The sequence below is a fragment of the Onychomys torridus genome, chromosome 5 (assembly GCF_903995425.1).
Source record: "Onychomys torridus chromosome 5, mOncTor1.1, whole genome shotgun sequence".
Classification (NCBI taxonomy): domain Eukaryota; kingdom Metazoa; phylum Chordata; class Mammalia; order Rodentia; family Cricetidae; genus Onychomys; species Onychomys torridus.
In genome coordinates, this window is record NC_050447.1 from 134,041,024 (window position 1) to 134,053,287 (window position 12,264).

Here is a 12,264-nt window from a genome sequence, read left to right on the forward strand (position 1 = left end):
CTCTATCCTACGAACCTTTAGATGACAAACGGTAACCAAGCTGCCTGTCTCTCGACCTCTGCTTCTGCCTCTCCCGCTCTTTCCCTTTTCCTGTCCTGCGGCCCTCTTCCCTTCCTCTTTCCATCCTTGACCCTTTCTCCATTTCTTTCTCTCTTTCCTCTGGTGAGGAAGTAGAGATGTTTAAGTCATGTACAGGAAAGTAAGTTCCAGCCACAGCTTCTCCACAGTCCATCCAGTCTGCCTTTACTCAGGCCGGCTTGGGTAGCCATTTGTTAGAGTGGATGTCACACAGTGTCATCTGTGTCCCTCAGCAGGCTGTTACTTATTGGTGAAATTATTAAGGCCACTCCACGTAGTTAAAAGGGAGGTTTATTTTGTGGGGTAACTTACAAATGAAGGGATAGGTTGCAGGGTCTGGCAAAGGTATAGCACAGTCCAGTGGTGTTCTCTGGAGAACTCTGCTCGGTCTACCTCCAGCGTCCAGCGTCCCCGAACCAAGAGAGAGACCTCCTCCTGATCCTCGGTCTTTGGCTCCCTCCTCTGCCCCGCCTTGTGGGCGTGATCATTACTGAAGCCTCAATGGGGGTTGGAACTTCCAGGCCAATGCTGGGTTGGCTATCCACTACAGTTACTCCTTCCCCATAGTGCTTTCTTGATAGATTATATTCCTACAGGGATAAATTGACCATTTATATCCTGTTCCTCTCACACTAAGAGGGCAGGGACTTGTCACTCTGTGGTGACATTTCTTCATGCTTTATTTGAAGATTGGGGTGGTTGCTTTTTAACCCAGCTGAGTCAGCAAACATATATGAGAGAAAGGGATGAAACCATGTGTCACTAAGGCAGAAACCTCATAGAGCAACACCCTAGACAGGCAGACTCACACATGCATGCACACCACCCACACCTGTGATAAGCAATGGCATCAGGTGTGATAGATGCCTTCTTACACAGCCCAGGCACTTGGGGAGGCAAGGATTCAGCCATGGGTGGTTGGTTCTGCCTTTAGACAACAAGGCATACAATACAAAGTGGCAAACTCACCTGTCATCACTGCTGGGGCGGGCATGGGACAGGCACAAGGTGCTTCGGAAAGAGGAAGGAATCTCAAAACTTCATAGAGGTGATGGAACAGTTAGGATACAGCTATGAAGAGGTCAGGAGAGGAAGTTTCAGACCTAGCCGGAATGCATAGCTCCTGAGTACTGTAGTGCACGTAACGGCACAGGTGTGCAGGTCCTGAGGGCAGAGGTGATGGGGAAAGGGAGAAAATGAAGCTAGGTGGAACCTTGGGGTCCAGATGTGAAAAGCCTAGAGTAAAACAATAAGGAATTTGAATTTTGTCATGTCCAGTGCTACACACTGGAGGGAGGTAGAGGCAGAAGGGTTAGAAGTTCAAGGCTAGCCCAGGCTACCCGAGGCCCTGTCCTAAGATTTCTGTTTGAGGTTCATAGACAGGGTGCATTTCCTTGTTGCTTTTCTTCCTTGTCTCTGTTCCCCTGATAAAACTGTGTCAGAATTATCTCCTTTACATTTCATACTCCAAACATTTCATCGAGATCTTCAGAGCTATCGCTTCCTCTTCTCACATTAACTCTTGCAATTTTGGAAGTTAAAACTTTTCTAAAGCCTGTAAAGAGGATGACAAAACAAAACATGTCACAGCACTGTTTGCAGTAGGAATACAGTGGAATGCTCCCTCTAGTTCTGTTCCCTGCCAGCTGGCTACAGGAGTCAACCATGGCTTGAGTAGCATTCAGGCTTTCAGAAGCATGCCATAGATTTAGTTACAGAGTCAGAAACACCGATGTCAGGTGAATAAGCCCGTAAGGGAACAAAGAATATGATTATGAGTTCGCCAATTCAGTTACTGTCTCTTACCAAAAACTTCATAGATGTGAACGGGTAGGGAAATGCTCCAGTGTGTTAATAGAGAGAGAGCAGAGCAGGGCGGCGTGGGGAAGAGGTGGAGTGGCATTGAGGAGTTAAGTTTCTACCACATTCCTTCCATATTAAACACTTAAAATGACACTGTATTGAGCCATGTAAAAATAAACACTGTGCAAGCAAATATTCCCAAGATCTGACTGTTCACATCCTGTGTAGTGTCTTGGTGAATTTTATTCACTTTAGCAGCCTCTGAGAAAGACAAAATGCCTGTGGAGAGGAATCTCCTGCTCTTACTCCTTACATGACCACGTCACCAGGATGTGTGGTTGCTGAGTTATGGAGTAGGATTGGATGCCTCTCTCCCCTGTTTCAGACAATTATTTTCAAGACTTAAACATTAAAAGATTATTACTTTAGTGTATGGGTATTTTGTCTGCATGTATTATTGTGTATCATATGTGTGCCTGGTGCCAACTGGGATCAGAGAGGGTGTTGGATCCCCTGAAACTGGAGTTAAGGATGGTTGTGAGCCACCATGTGAATGCTAGATTTTTCTGGAAAAGTAGCTAGTTCATTTAACTGTGGAGCCATCACTCCAGTGCCCATTTTTAAGACCTTTGCTTCTTAGTGTAGAGGCCACCAACTCCTAAGAGCAGACCTGCACAGACAAGTGTCACTAGGAGGAAAGCCAGCAGTCCATTATCTCTACTCTGAGATACTTGGAGGAGAGATTCACTCCATATCCTTCAAACCTTAAGATAGCCTTTACTATCCCCCAACGCTCACAGTGCACAGTTTGAGAACCACAGGCATTAAAACCATAATAGGCATGGTCTCAAAGCTTGGCCTTTTTAGAGTGCCCTCCATGGCCCTTCTCCTTTTCCCTCCCTGGCTTTCTGAATCTGAACTGTATGGTGCAGGTACACATGGATGGCTGGACGTTCACGCTCTTGCCTCTTGCCTTGCTCTCTGCCAGCACAGCAGGAAACTTAGTTATCCTGTGGCTAGCCTCCTCATTCATCTTTTCAATGTGTATTTGAAGCCAGTCTTTCAACTTCAAAGTGCGTGAAAATGTTCTCTCTGGCAGGCTTGCCTCAGTGGGAGCCAGAACCTCCTCTTTAGTTCTGATGGACCCAGGCCCCTTATGTAATGCTGTCTCTCCCCTAACGACAATGGCTATGAACTGTGGGCTTCTGAAGGCAGCAGCCAGGAAAACACCTTTGGTATTTTTTCTCTTCCTAGTATGGACGTACTCCTCTCCACCTTGCAGCCAACAATGGGATCCTGGATGTGGTCCGATACCTCTGTCTGATGGGCGCCAATGTGGAGGCTCTGACCTTGGTGAGTACCAGGCAGGTGCAGGTGTTTGGCTGCAGAGAGCCATGGAAACTTCTCATGCCTCAAGGGCACGGGGAGAAAGGTATTGCCTGGCAACTGCATTCTGAAGCAGACAGGCTGCTATTAAGCTTTAACCCTCCACGGCAGTTACATAAACATTTGCCCACACAGACCCAGTTTAATATCTAGTTAATGTTTCATCCTTTTCTCATCTCACCAGCCCCACTCCGCCAGCGACCCGCTGGTTCACACTGGCCTTTTGTTTACCATGTTACACAACAGTGCCACTTAGCTCTCTATTCCACGTATGGATTTCTCTTTTGTAAGTGCTTCCCGTTGGCCCCAGGGCACAGAGGCCCAGAGCCCTGTGGGAGGAGCTGGGTCCCCTGTGTGGCCCTGGGGGATCTGAGCAGCCAAGGGGGGTGCTGTCCACTGTTTAGTGGCTGCCTTTGCTACTGGGCCTGAGAATTACTTTTAAGTATGTTGCAATCCATTCCTCTCACTGCTCATTTATGGCTTGTTACCCCAACAGCAGAAGAAACCCTTTGCTCCACATTTACTAAAATACCAGAGATCAGAATGTGGCCAACAAGATGAGGTGGCAGTTCAGTTGTGGCCATGAAATAATTGCTTGAGTTGTTGCTGGCCCCACCGTGGGCTGACTGCTTGTGTGGGGAGGTCTTGACATTCACAGATCTTAGCTTTTCTGACAGTCAGTTGTGAAGGTGATCACATGATATTTGATGTGGCAGCCCACCTGAGGCTCTGAGGTAGGGAATTCAGCTTTGGTTCTTGGAGATCTTCAAGGTCTTATCTTAACCAAGCAGCCCACGGAACCAAATCCAGCCTGCTGCTTGTGTCTGTAAAGGAAGCTTCCCTGTAGCACGGCCACTCACGTTCATTTTCCCATGGTCTTTGGCTGTGTGTGCTGCAAAGCCCCGGACACCTGTGTGCTGGTCTGTGGAGAGGACTTTGCGGTACCATTCACTCTCAAGATGCAACAACTCTGTTCTGTGCAGTGCTGGCTGGGCTATCTGCAGGCACAGACACTAATGATGCTCTGCATATCATGGGTGTGTTTCTCAGGGAACTTGTTCACTCCTGCCGTACAAGGACCTGCTAGGCCCGAGGCCCTTCATCCACCTGTATGCCAAGTCTTTACCCACAGGTCAGTCGTCTGCAGTAAAGCATTACACACAGGTTTAAGAGGAAAAAATATTTCTTTGTCTTGGATGATGCCGCATAGGAAAAATAAAAACAAGGGTGACTTTGGAATGCTATCAGCTGTTGGAGCCAGAAATGTGGTTCCTTTGTTCCTCTGTGAGCCCATGGTGCTCTCAGTTCATGCTTGCCTGTGGTGTCTGTCTCCTTTGTTCCCCACAACCACCCTGCATGTGCCACCCTCTTCTCTGGTTCCTAACTCTTCCAGCTTCTAGAGGGACTCTTCAGGGTTTTCTGTCCACGCCTTACAGCTCCTCAATTAGCCTCACCATTTACTCAGACATTCCAGACACTTCTAGAAAATGAAAGAGGGGTACTGATCAAAGAATCTTAACAGTCAATCTGGAGTCACTGGGTCCTGGGAAGTTGGTGGAGCTGACCCCTTTGTAGGAGCTGGCACATGGAGTGTGGCCACTGAGTAGTCTGGAAGTCATCAGAGGCTTGGAGAAAGCACCAAATGCAGAGGCCTGAGCTTGGTGGCCGCTAGCTCCTGTAAGGGCTCCAGGGACCATGCACCGCTGAGAGCCTCCCGTGGCATCTGGCGCTCCAGCCAGGGGAAGGCAGGCCTTTTCCTCTTAGAGCAGTGATGACCTTGTGTGAGGAGTGGGTGACCATGTGCTGAGGACATCGCCGAAAGACTAAGCCCAGACTGTCATTCAAACCCTCTAGGAGCTACATTAAAGAAGGAACAGATGAAATAAATTTCAGCAGTCCATGCAGACATTTCAACAGGAGTATTTTGAGATTATTACTATCTTTCATACTCTCTCACCTGTACCAAGTTTTTTGTGCCTTTGTGTGTTCTGTGCTGACATTTTTTTCTGCTTCACGTTTGTTTCTGACCTGTGGTTGGGGCCACTGCCTGATGGGACAGCCAGAGCTGTAACTTTTCTGACTCCTAAGAAGACTGTACAAGCAACACTTGGCTCCACAGCGCCTTCTGGTGTCACCTCCCTGTCTGATCTCCACTGGGGTGATTGGGACTGGTTTCTGAGTGCTCCTGCACTTCCCTTGCCCTCCCTCCTCACTCTCCACGGGCTAGTCTTCCTCGACCATTGACTCTGCAGAGCCCCAGTCCCTCTAGGAAGTTGTCTCTTTTAGTATAAACTAAGACAGAAATTACAAAAGAAGCAACTGGGTGTGATAGTACACATCTTTGATACCAGGATTTGGGAGGCAGAGGAAGGCAGATCTGAGAGTTCCAGGACAGCCCGAGCTACACAGTGAGACTCTGTCTCAAAAATAAAATGAAATAGTATGTCAAAGTGTGGTAAGTCATTTTTAGGACCTTTTTATAGATCCACCTGGGCCATGAAATAACTTTGAGAGCCACCCTGGGAGCCATTGGCTTGACTCCATGGTGCCTCTTCCTTCTGGATATAACCTCCTCTGACTTAGTCTCTTCTTCTCACTGACTGTGTCTTGCTCAGCAAGTACCAGTGGCTCCTGTTAACCCTGTCTCACTTCTGTCTCTGCCTGCCCAGGGCTCTTCTCTCTGTTCCTTCCTGGGTCCCAGGCCTGCAGCCTTACCTGAACACCCAGGCCCACCTCCATGTCTCCAGACCTGCATGTCCTCAGAGCTCAGACTTGTATGTCACCTTGAAAAGTCTGGGGCAGTCATCTACTTTCTCCTCTTTTCCTCAATGCTTATCCTCACCAAAGGCACCCATACAAATACACAGTTTGTTGGGAACTCCTGGTTGGGGGTGCAGTGTCCAATAAGGAACTCAGTTTAGCCCAGAGCAAAGGAGAAAGCCTGGCCTGCCTGTTGGATCCATCTTAGGACTTTAAGGACACAGTAGGAACGAGGTGACCCTGGCTTTGCATCACCCTCTGTGGAATACACACCTGAGCTGCATCTTCAGCCTGGGGTGAACATTCATTCTCAGCCTGGCAATTTTGTCCCCAAGAGATACTTGGAATTATCTGGAGACATGTGATTTTCAGGCTAGATGTTGAGGAATGTTACTGGCATCTTGGTAGATTGCAGAGTGTTATTAACCACTGTATAAGGTGGATAATGGCTTTTCACTGCAGAGAATTACATAGTCCAGTAGAGCTGAGATTAAGAATTGCTGGTCTAGAGAGACCCCCTGAGTATCTCAAGAGCTTGGGCTGAAGAAGTTGGCAGGCAGACAGACTTTGGGTGTTGTAGGCCTCCATGGGATGGCTTACCTCCAAATGGGTGATAATGAAGCCATAGACTTATTTTTCTTCTGCTGAAAGGTGTCTTTATTTATTTGAAAATTGCTTTTTAGGGCTGAATAAAACTTCAGCTGAACAGTGCGTCCATCTCCCTTAGTGTGGAGGGGGTACAGCCATAGCTCCTGTCCCCCTGAGGGACTGTGAGGTTATGATTGTGCTTCACTGAACTGGGTCAGGTCTGGACCAGAAGATTCTCAGGAGATGTTCATGTCCATGGTGTAGAAATAAGAATAAATATGAAACCATGGCTCCATGAAAAGTCTGTAATTAAACAGTAAAGGTCAAAGTGCTGTGGGCTCTTAGGTCCCTGCTCTGTGGTTGTTGGCAACCTTAAACCAAACTGTGCTAGACTAAGCGTTCTTTGGAAGGCACAGCGATGACCAGCTACAGTGTTGTCTGTGGGCCAGGTCTGTATGTGTTGGAACTGAAAGACAAAAGCTTACACTGAAGCAGACACTCTTGACTGCTGGATTAGAGATAGGGGCTCAGGGCAGGGAAGATCGGCCAGAGAATGTGTGTGTGCAGAGCCTATGGGTTGAGCATATTTCTGTTGTCACCACAGGGCCCTGCTGCATTCCTTGCTCTGACATCTTTCTTTCCTGGGCCACAAAATAAAATAAGGATTCCCCAGACAGGAAAACATTCCAGGACGTAGTCTTTTACCTGACTTTCTTCTAACTCTGCTGTGCTTGTTTCTTCCTCGAGCTGGTGTGTTTGGATCACATGCAGCTCTGCTTTGCAGGGGAAAGGCACTGATCACCTGTCTCCTACAGGATGGCAAAACGGCTGAGGACCTCGCCAAGTCAGAACAGCATGAGCATGTGGCAGGGCTCCTAGCAAGACTGCGAAAGGTGAGCCTTCACTTTAAGTTCTTGACCTCATTTTGTGTGAGAAGTTCTTGGTGTTTTCTTTGTGGGCTATTAGGAGGAGGCATTGGGCTTAGGTTTAAAAAGATCATCTGTCCTTGTCCTATCAGTTGGCACACATGCAAAAGCACCTATTGGGTTTATTATACAGTTGGCTGTAAAAAGTGTATTTGGGGCTGGAGGGTCAGTGGTTAAGAGCACTAGTTGCTCTTGCAGAGGACCAGGGTTCAATTCCCAACATCTACTTAACAGCTCACAACCATCTGTTAGTCCCATGCTTACAGGAGATCCAGCATCCCAGCGGGCAGGTGATGCATAGATAGACACACAAACTAGTCTGATGTTCCCCATCGTTTTTGTGCTAACCATCCTGTCTTAGTTAGGGTTTCTATTGCTATGAAGAGACACTATGACCATGGCAATTCTTATAAAGGAAAGCATTTAATTGGGCTGGCTTACAGTTTCAGAGGTTTAGTTCATTATCATCATGGCGGGAGGCATGCAGGCAGACATGGTGCTGGAGAGGTAGTTCTACATCTTGACCCACAGGGAACAGAAAGTGAATTGTATACCATTCTGGACATAGCTTGAGCAAAGGAGACCCCAAAGCCCACCTCCACAGTGAAACACTTCCTCCAACAAGGCCACACCTCCTAATAGTGCTCCTCCCTATGGGATTATGGGGGGGCAATTACATTCGAACCACCACACACCCCTACAGTAGAGGGGGAAGAACACTGCTGATGCTTCTTTCACTCTTTTGTTTTGAATTCCCAGGTATCAGTTAAGCTCCTGTTTATCAAATCACAGCATTGTAAAGTTTATAAAGACATAAAATAAGTAAATACAGGCATGAGATCTGCAATCCATTTCATGCATCAAGAGACTTTCCCAAATCCTTTTGGTTAAAATATCTATGTGTTAACATACATGTTCATTGTAGTCCTATTTAAAGTGTAGTAGGAAAAATTAGACACATCAGGTCACCAACACTAATGTGTAGCAAACTGTCATAGAGAATAGGATGGTGTTTGGTCTTTACAAATACCTATGAAGAGATTGTAAGTAAAAGAGTTTAATGCTTTGGATGTTTCTAGGCTGAAACAAAAGGATAAAAAGATAAATTGTCTGCACATTTTAACCCTTGCCTTAGGGTTGGGGATGTAGCTCAGTTAGTAGAGATCTTACAGGACATTCTAGAAGCTCTGATTTCCATTCCTAGTGTGGAGGGGTGCTGCTTAGTGGCTTGTTCCCCATAGCTTGCTCAGCCTACTTTCTTATAGAACCCAGGATTAATTTGGGCCGGGCCCTCCCAAATTAATCTTTAGTCACGAAAATGCCTCATAGACATGCCAGTTTGTTGGAGGCAATTCCTCAATTGAGGGTCCCTCTTCTGAGGGGATTCTAATTTATATCAAGCTGGCAAAAACTAATGAGTGCAGGTGGCCTGGATTCTGGATTCAGCCCCATGAAGCTCTTGCTGGAAGAACTGGCCTATTGTTCACCAAATCTATGCCTTAGCATCCTCATTTGACCCATGGGAAGAGGTGCTACCTCAGAGAATGGTAATGAAGGTTGAAAGAGTTGAGATAAATGATGTCCTGAGGATAGCGCTTGCACACAGGAAGCACCACGTGGTTTCCTTTGTGGTTGGCACCCTGAGGAGCATCCTTAGAATGGACTGTGGCAGTTGTGACAACCCTGGAGTCATCTGGCTGGCACTGTCATTTTACATCCCCAGGGTTCACAGAGGAGGATGTTTCTGTGGGAAACCTGGCCTCAAAGAGATTGAGAGGCCTTAGTGCAAAGCCAAGAGTCCCATCTCTTGTGCAGTATCTCTACTTCCTTGGTCTCTCTGTGGGCACAGGGCCTATGTACTGTGTATTCCTAGACATTACAGTGAGTCTGTGCTGAGCCATCCTGCCTTGTAGCAGGTCATATTACTCCCCACTGTTATAAACTGGGTTTTTTTGTTCTATCAGGCAGGATCTTACAGAATTATTGTTCAATAGGACATACACTTGCCTTTACTGTCCTTCACATGTCTCTAGACTTCAGCCTCCTGGCTGGTTCAAGGCAGAGCCCTGCTAATCCATTCTGTCATTCAGAGTCCTGAACTAAATAACTCATCAACATTTGGAAACACCCAATTAGGGGATCTGGTTTCAGAAGTCAAAGCAACTGAGGGGTGATGGCAGAGGCTTGCTACAGAAGCCAGTAGCTGCAGAGAAAGTTGGGGTGATGCATTTATTTGCAGTTCTCATTTGTGTCACCAGGAGAGACTGTTCAAAAGAGTACAGTGGAGGGGAGAGGGAAGGCTACAGAGTGTCCGCTGTGTTCTTCTGCCTTCTCTGCCATGCTCCTTGGAGCTTTCACCAGGGTACTCCTGGCATTATAGGTGGGTTGGAAGGCTGTCTTTGCAGAGAATTTTGGTCCCTGGCCTCCAGGGCCCTGTTAAAGTATCTCTTTCTCTCTGTTTTTCTTTCCTTTGTGAAAACCAAAGGTTACATCCACACACTGTGCTGTGTCCCCTGCCTGTCTTAGAGCCACTCAAGGGAGAGGTGAGCCTTGGCTTTCCTCACTTGGGGCCATTCCATGTGGTCACTGTAGTTATCAAAGGCTTACCCCCTGTGTTTTCACCTCCTAGGAATGCAGTTTTGAACCTTCGCTGTTAAGGAAATAAGAGGGTTGGCCTATGGAAGTGAGCATGAGAGTCAGAGGTCCGTGCGCATCACTGTTCAGTGAGGAGCTGACACAGGACCAGAGAGGGCTTTGCAGCCTTGCATTCAGAGGACCTCAGAAGCATCTCTTCTGCAAGGTCTAGCACCACTAGGGACCCAGGTCAAGGCCAGGATTACATGGTAATTAAGAAGACGAGGTAGGCCTGAGTTGTGTGGAGTCTGCACTGTCCCAGTTTAATATGGAGGGTTTGGAACATTAGGTACTGTCTCTGAGAGCCAGCCATGTGTGTCTCCTCCCAGCTCGGTGACTTCACTCTGGGCTCTTATAGTCAGATGTGGGAGGGAATCCTTATATGGTAAGAACCACTGGTAGGTCCCTTCCGTGAATCACCTCTATCTGTGGAGTTAGTTCCCAGCACACTGGCTTGGTGGGCTCTGGAAGGACACAGCTGCCGCCTGGCTGGTGCTTGCCAGAGGAACTATCAGAAGGAAGGTGTCCTTTCTAACACACACACACACACACACACACACACACACACACACACACACGATTCCTACCAGGAAACAGAGCTCATTAGTCCCTCCATCTGGACTGTGCTGCCTAGCCAGACCTAGGCTCATCTAAATGCAAGGTTAATATGGCCATAGGGAGTAGGCTGCTTTAGACTTGGCCTTGAAGTCCATTTTGCCACCTTTGTCCCTGCAAGTTCCATGTTTATCAGGGCTTTGGGGACATTACTTGATTTGTCACATCCATGAGATGTTCCCTTAAACTGTTATTAGAAGTGCCCACTAAAGTGCAGAGGTGCTCGGGAATGTTTTGGAAAATGGGCAACGTTGGGCGCTGCCCAGAATTTAGATTCACCAGGAGTGAAGAACATTTGCGTAATTAGGATCCTCACCTCTTCCACCTCGTAGGGAAGCCACTGTCTCTTCTTGGGGCTCTTATCTGGCTCCTCCTGATTGCTGCTGGCTTCCTTTTCAGTTTGTGGGTTCAGTCATCTTTCCTGGCAGGGAAGTGAAAGCTAATTTGCCAGGAGAAAAGCGCTGAAGAGAGAAAACTGTAAGCCAGAGACCTGCCTGCCGTGAGAGTTCAGGCCGTGGTGCGAGGATCTGGCCATTGACAGCCAGTGTGGTGCTGGGCTTGGCTGGGACAGTTGCTCTGTGAGCTTTGGGCAAAAAGCAAATTAATAACTACCTAAGCAAGTGCTTGAAACAAGCGATGAAAGCTCCTCAGTGGTGGGTATAGCCTGTCTTACAACCCTCCCTTCACAACCACACGGAAGGTACCAGAAACCTGCACTCCTTGGTGTCGGGAAGTGTCTTATGAAATGGTGTCTAGTCTGCACAAAGAGGACTCACCCAAACCTTTGATGCCCTAGGCCTTGTGTGTGGCCCAGTCACACCCACAGACCCAAGGGACACACCCTGGGGAACATTGAGAAAGAGTGAAGTAGCACCGTTATCCCAGCTTGCTACTCCCCAGGGGTGCTGGGTGGACAAGCTCCTACCTGGCCCAGATACTGAGGCCTGGCCAGGCTGGGTTTGAGGCCAGGTCTAGTCTCAGACCATCAGCTAAGTGTTCACTTTAGTGGGCTGTATATGTTCTTTGCTCCAAACCAGTTAACATAGAACCTTCTAGAACTGATCTGGAGCAGTTCTGTAGGGTAGGAAAACAGTTCAGGGGTTGATTAAAAACAGCCCTCCAGGGTGCGCCCTCTGGGCTCCTCAGCTTGTCCCTGCTCTGCCATCTAGTGGCCAGAAGTGAAAATGCTCTGACCACTATGGAGGGCTAACAGAACGGAGGGCGGGTTGTGACAATGTATTGGGTTTATATTCCAGGGTTCAAAGTGAGAAGCAAGAGGGATCATCCTGCAGGATGAAGTTAGATTCCCTCAGACATGAGAATTAGGATTCTTTGCTTTTTTTTGCTTTTCAAGACTAAAGTGCCTACCTTCATGAGAAAGTATTCCTCTTGTTCTAACACCGTGGTTCTCACAGGGGTCACCTAAGACCATTGGAAAACATAGATACTTGCATTATGATTCATAACAGTAACA

The 12,264-nt window shown here is 47.6% G+C and overlaps 1 protein-coding gene across 1 annotated transcript in view; it reads left to right on the forward strand.

Moving 5' to 3' along the window:
* The window catches only part of Dapk1 (death associated protein kinase 1), a 156,781-nt gene that overhangs the window by 123,920 nt on the left and 20,597 nt on the right, over positions 1 to 12,264 (forward strand). The window contains exons 18-19 of the mRNA XM_036187547.1: positions 3,136 to 3,234; positions 7,431 to 7,508. Of these exons, the coding sequence (XP_036043440.1) occupies positions 3,136 to 3,234; positions 7,431 to 7,508 (177 nt within the window). The remainder of the gene's footprint in view (positions 1 to 3,135; positions 3,235 to 7,430; positions 7,509 to 12,264) is intronic.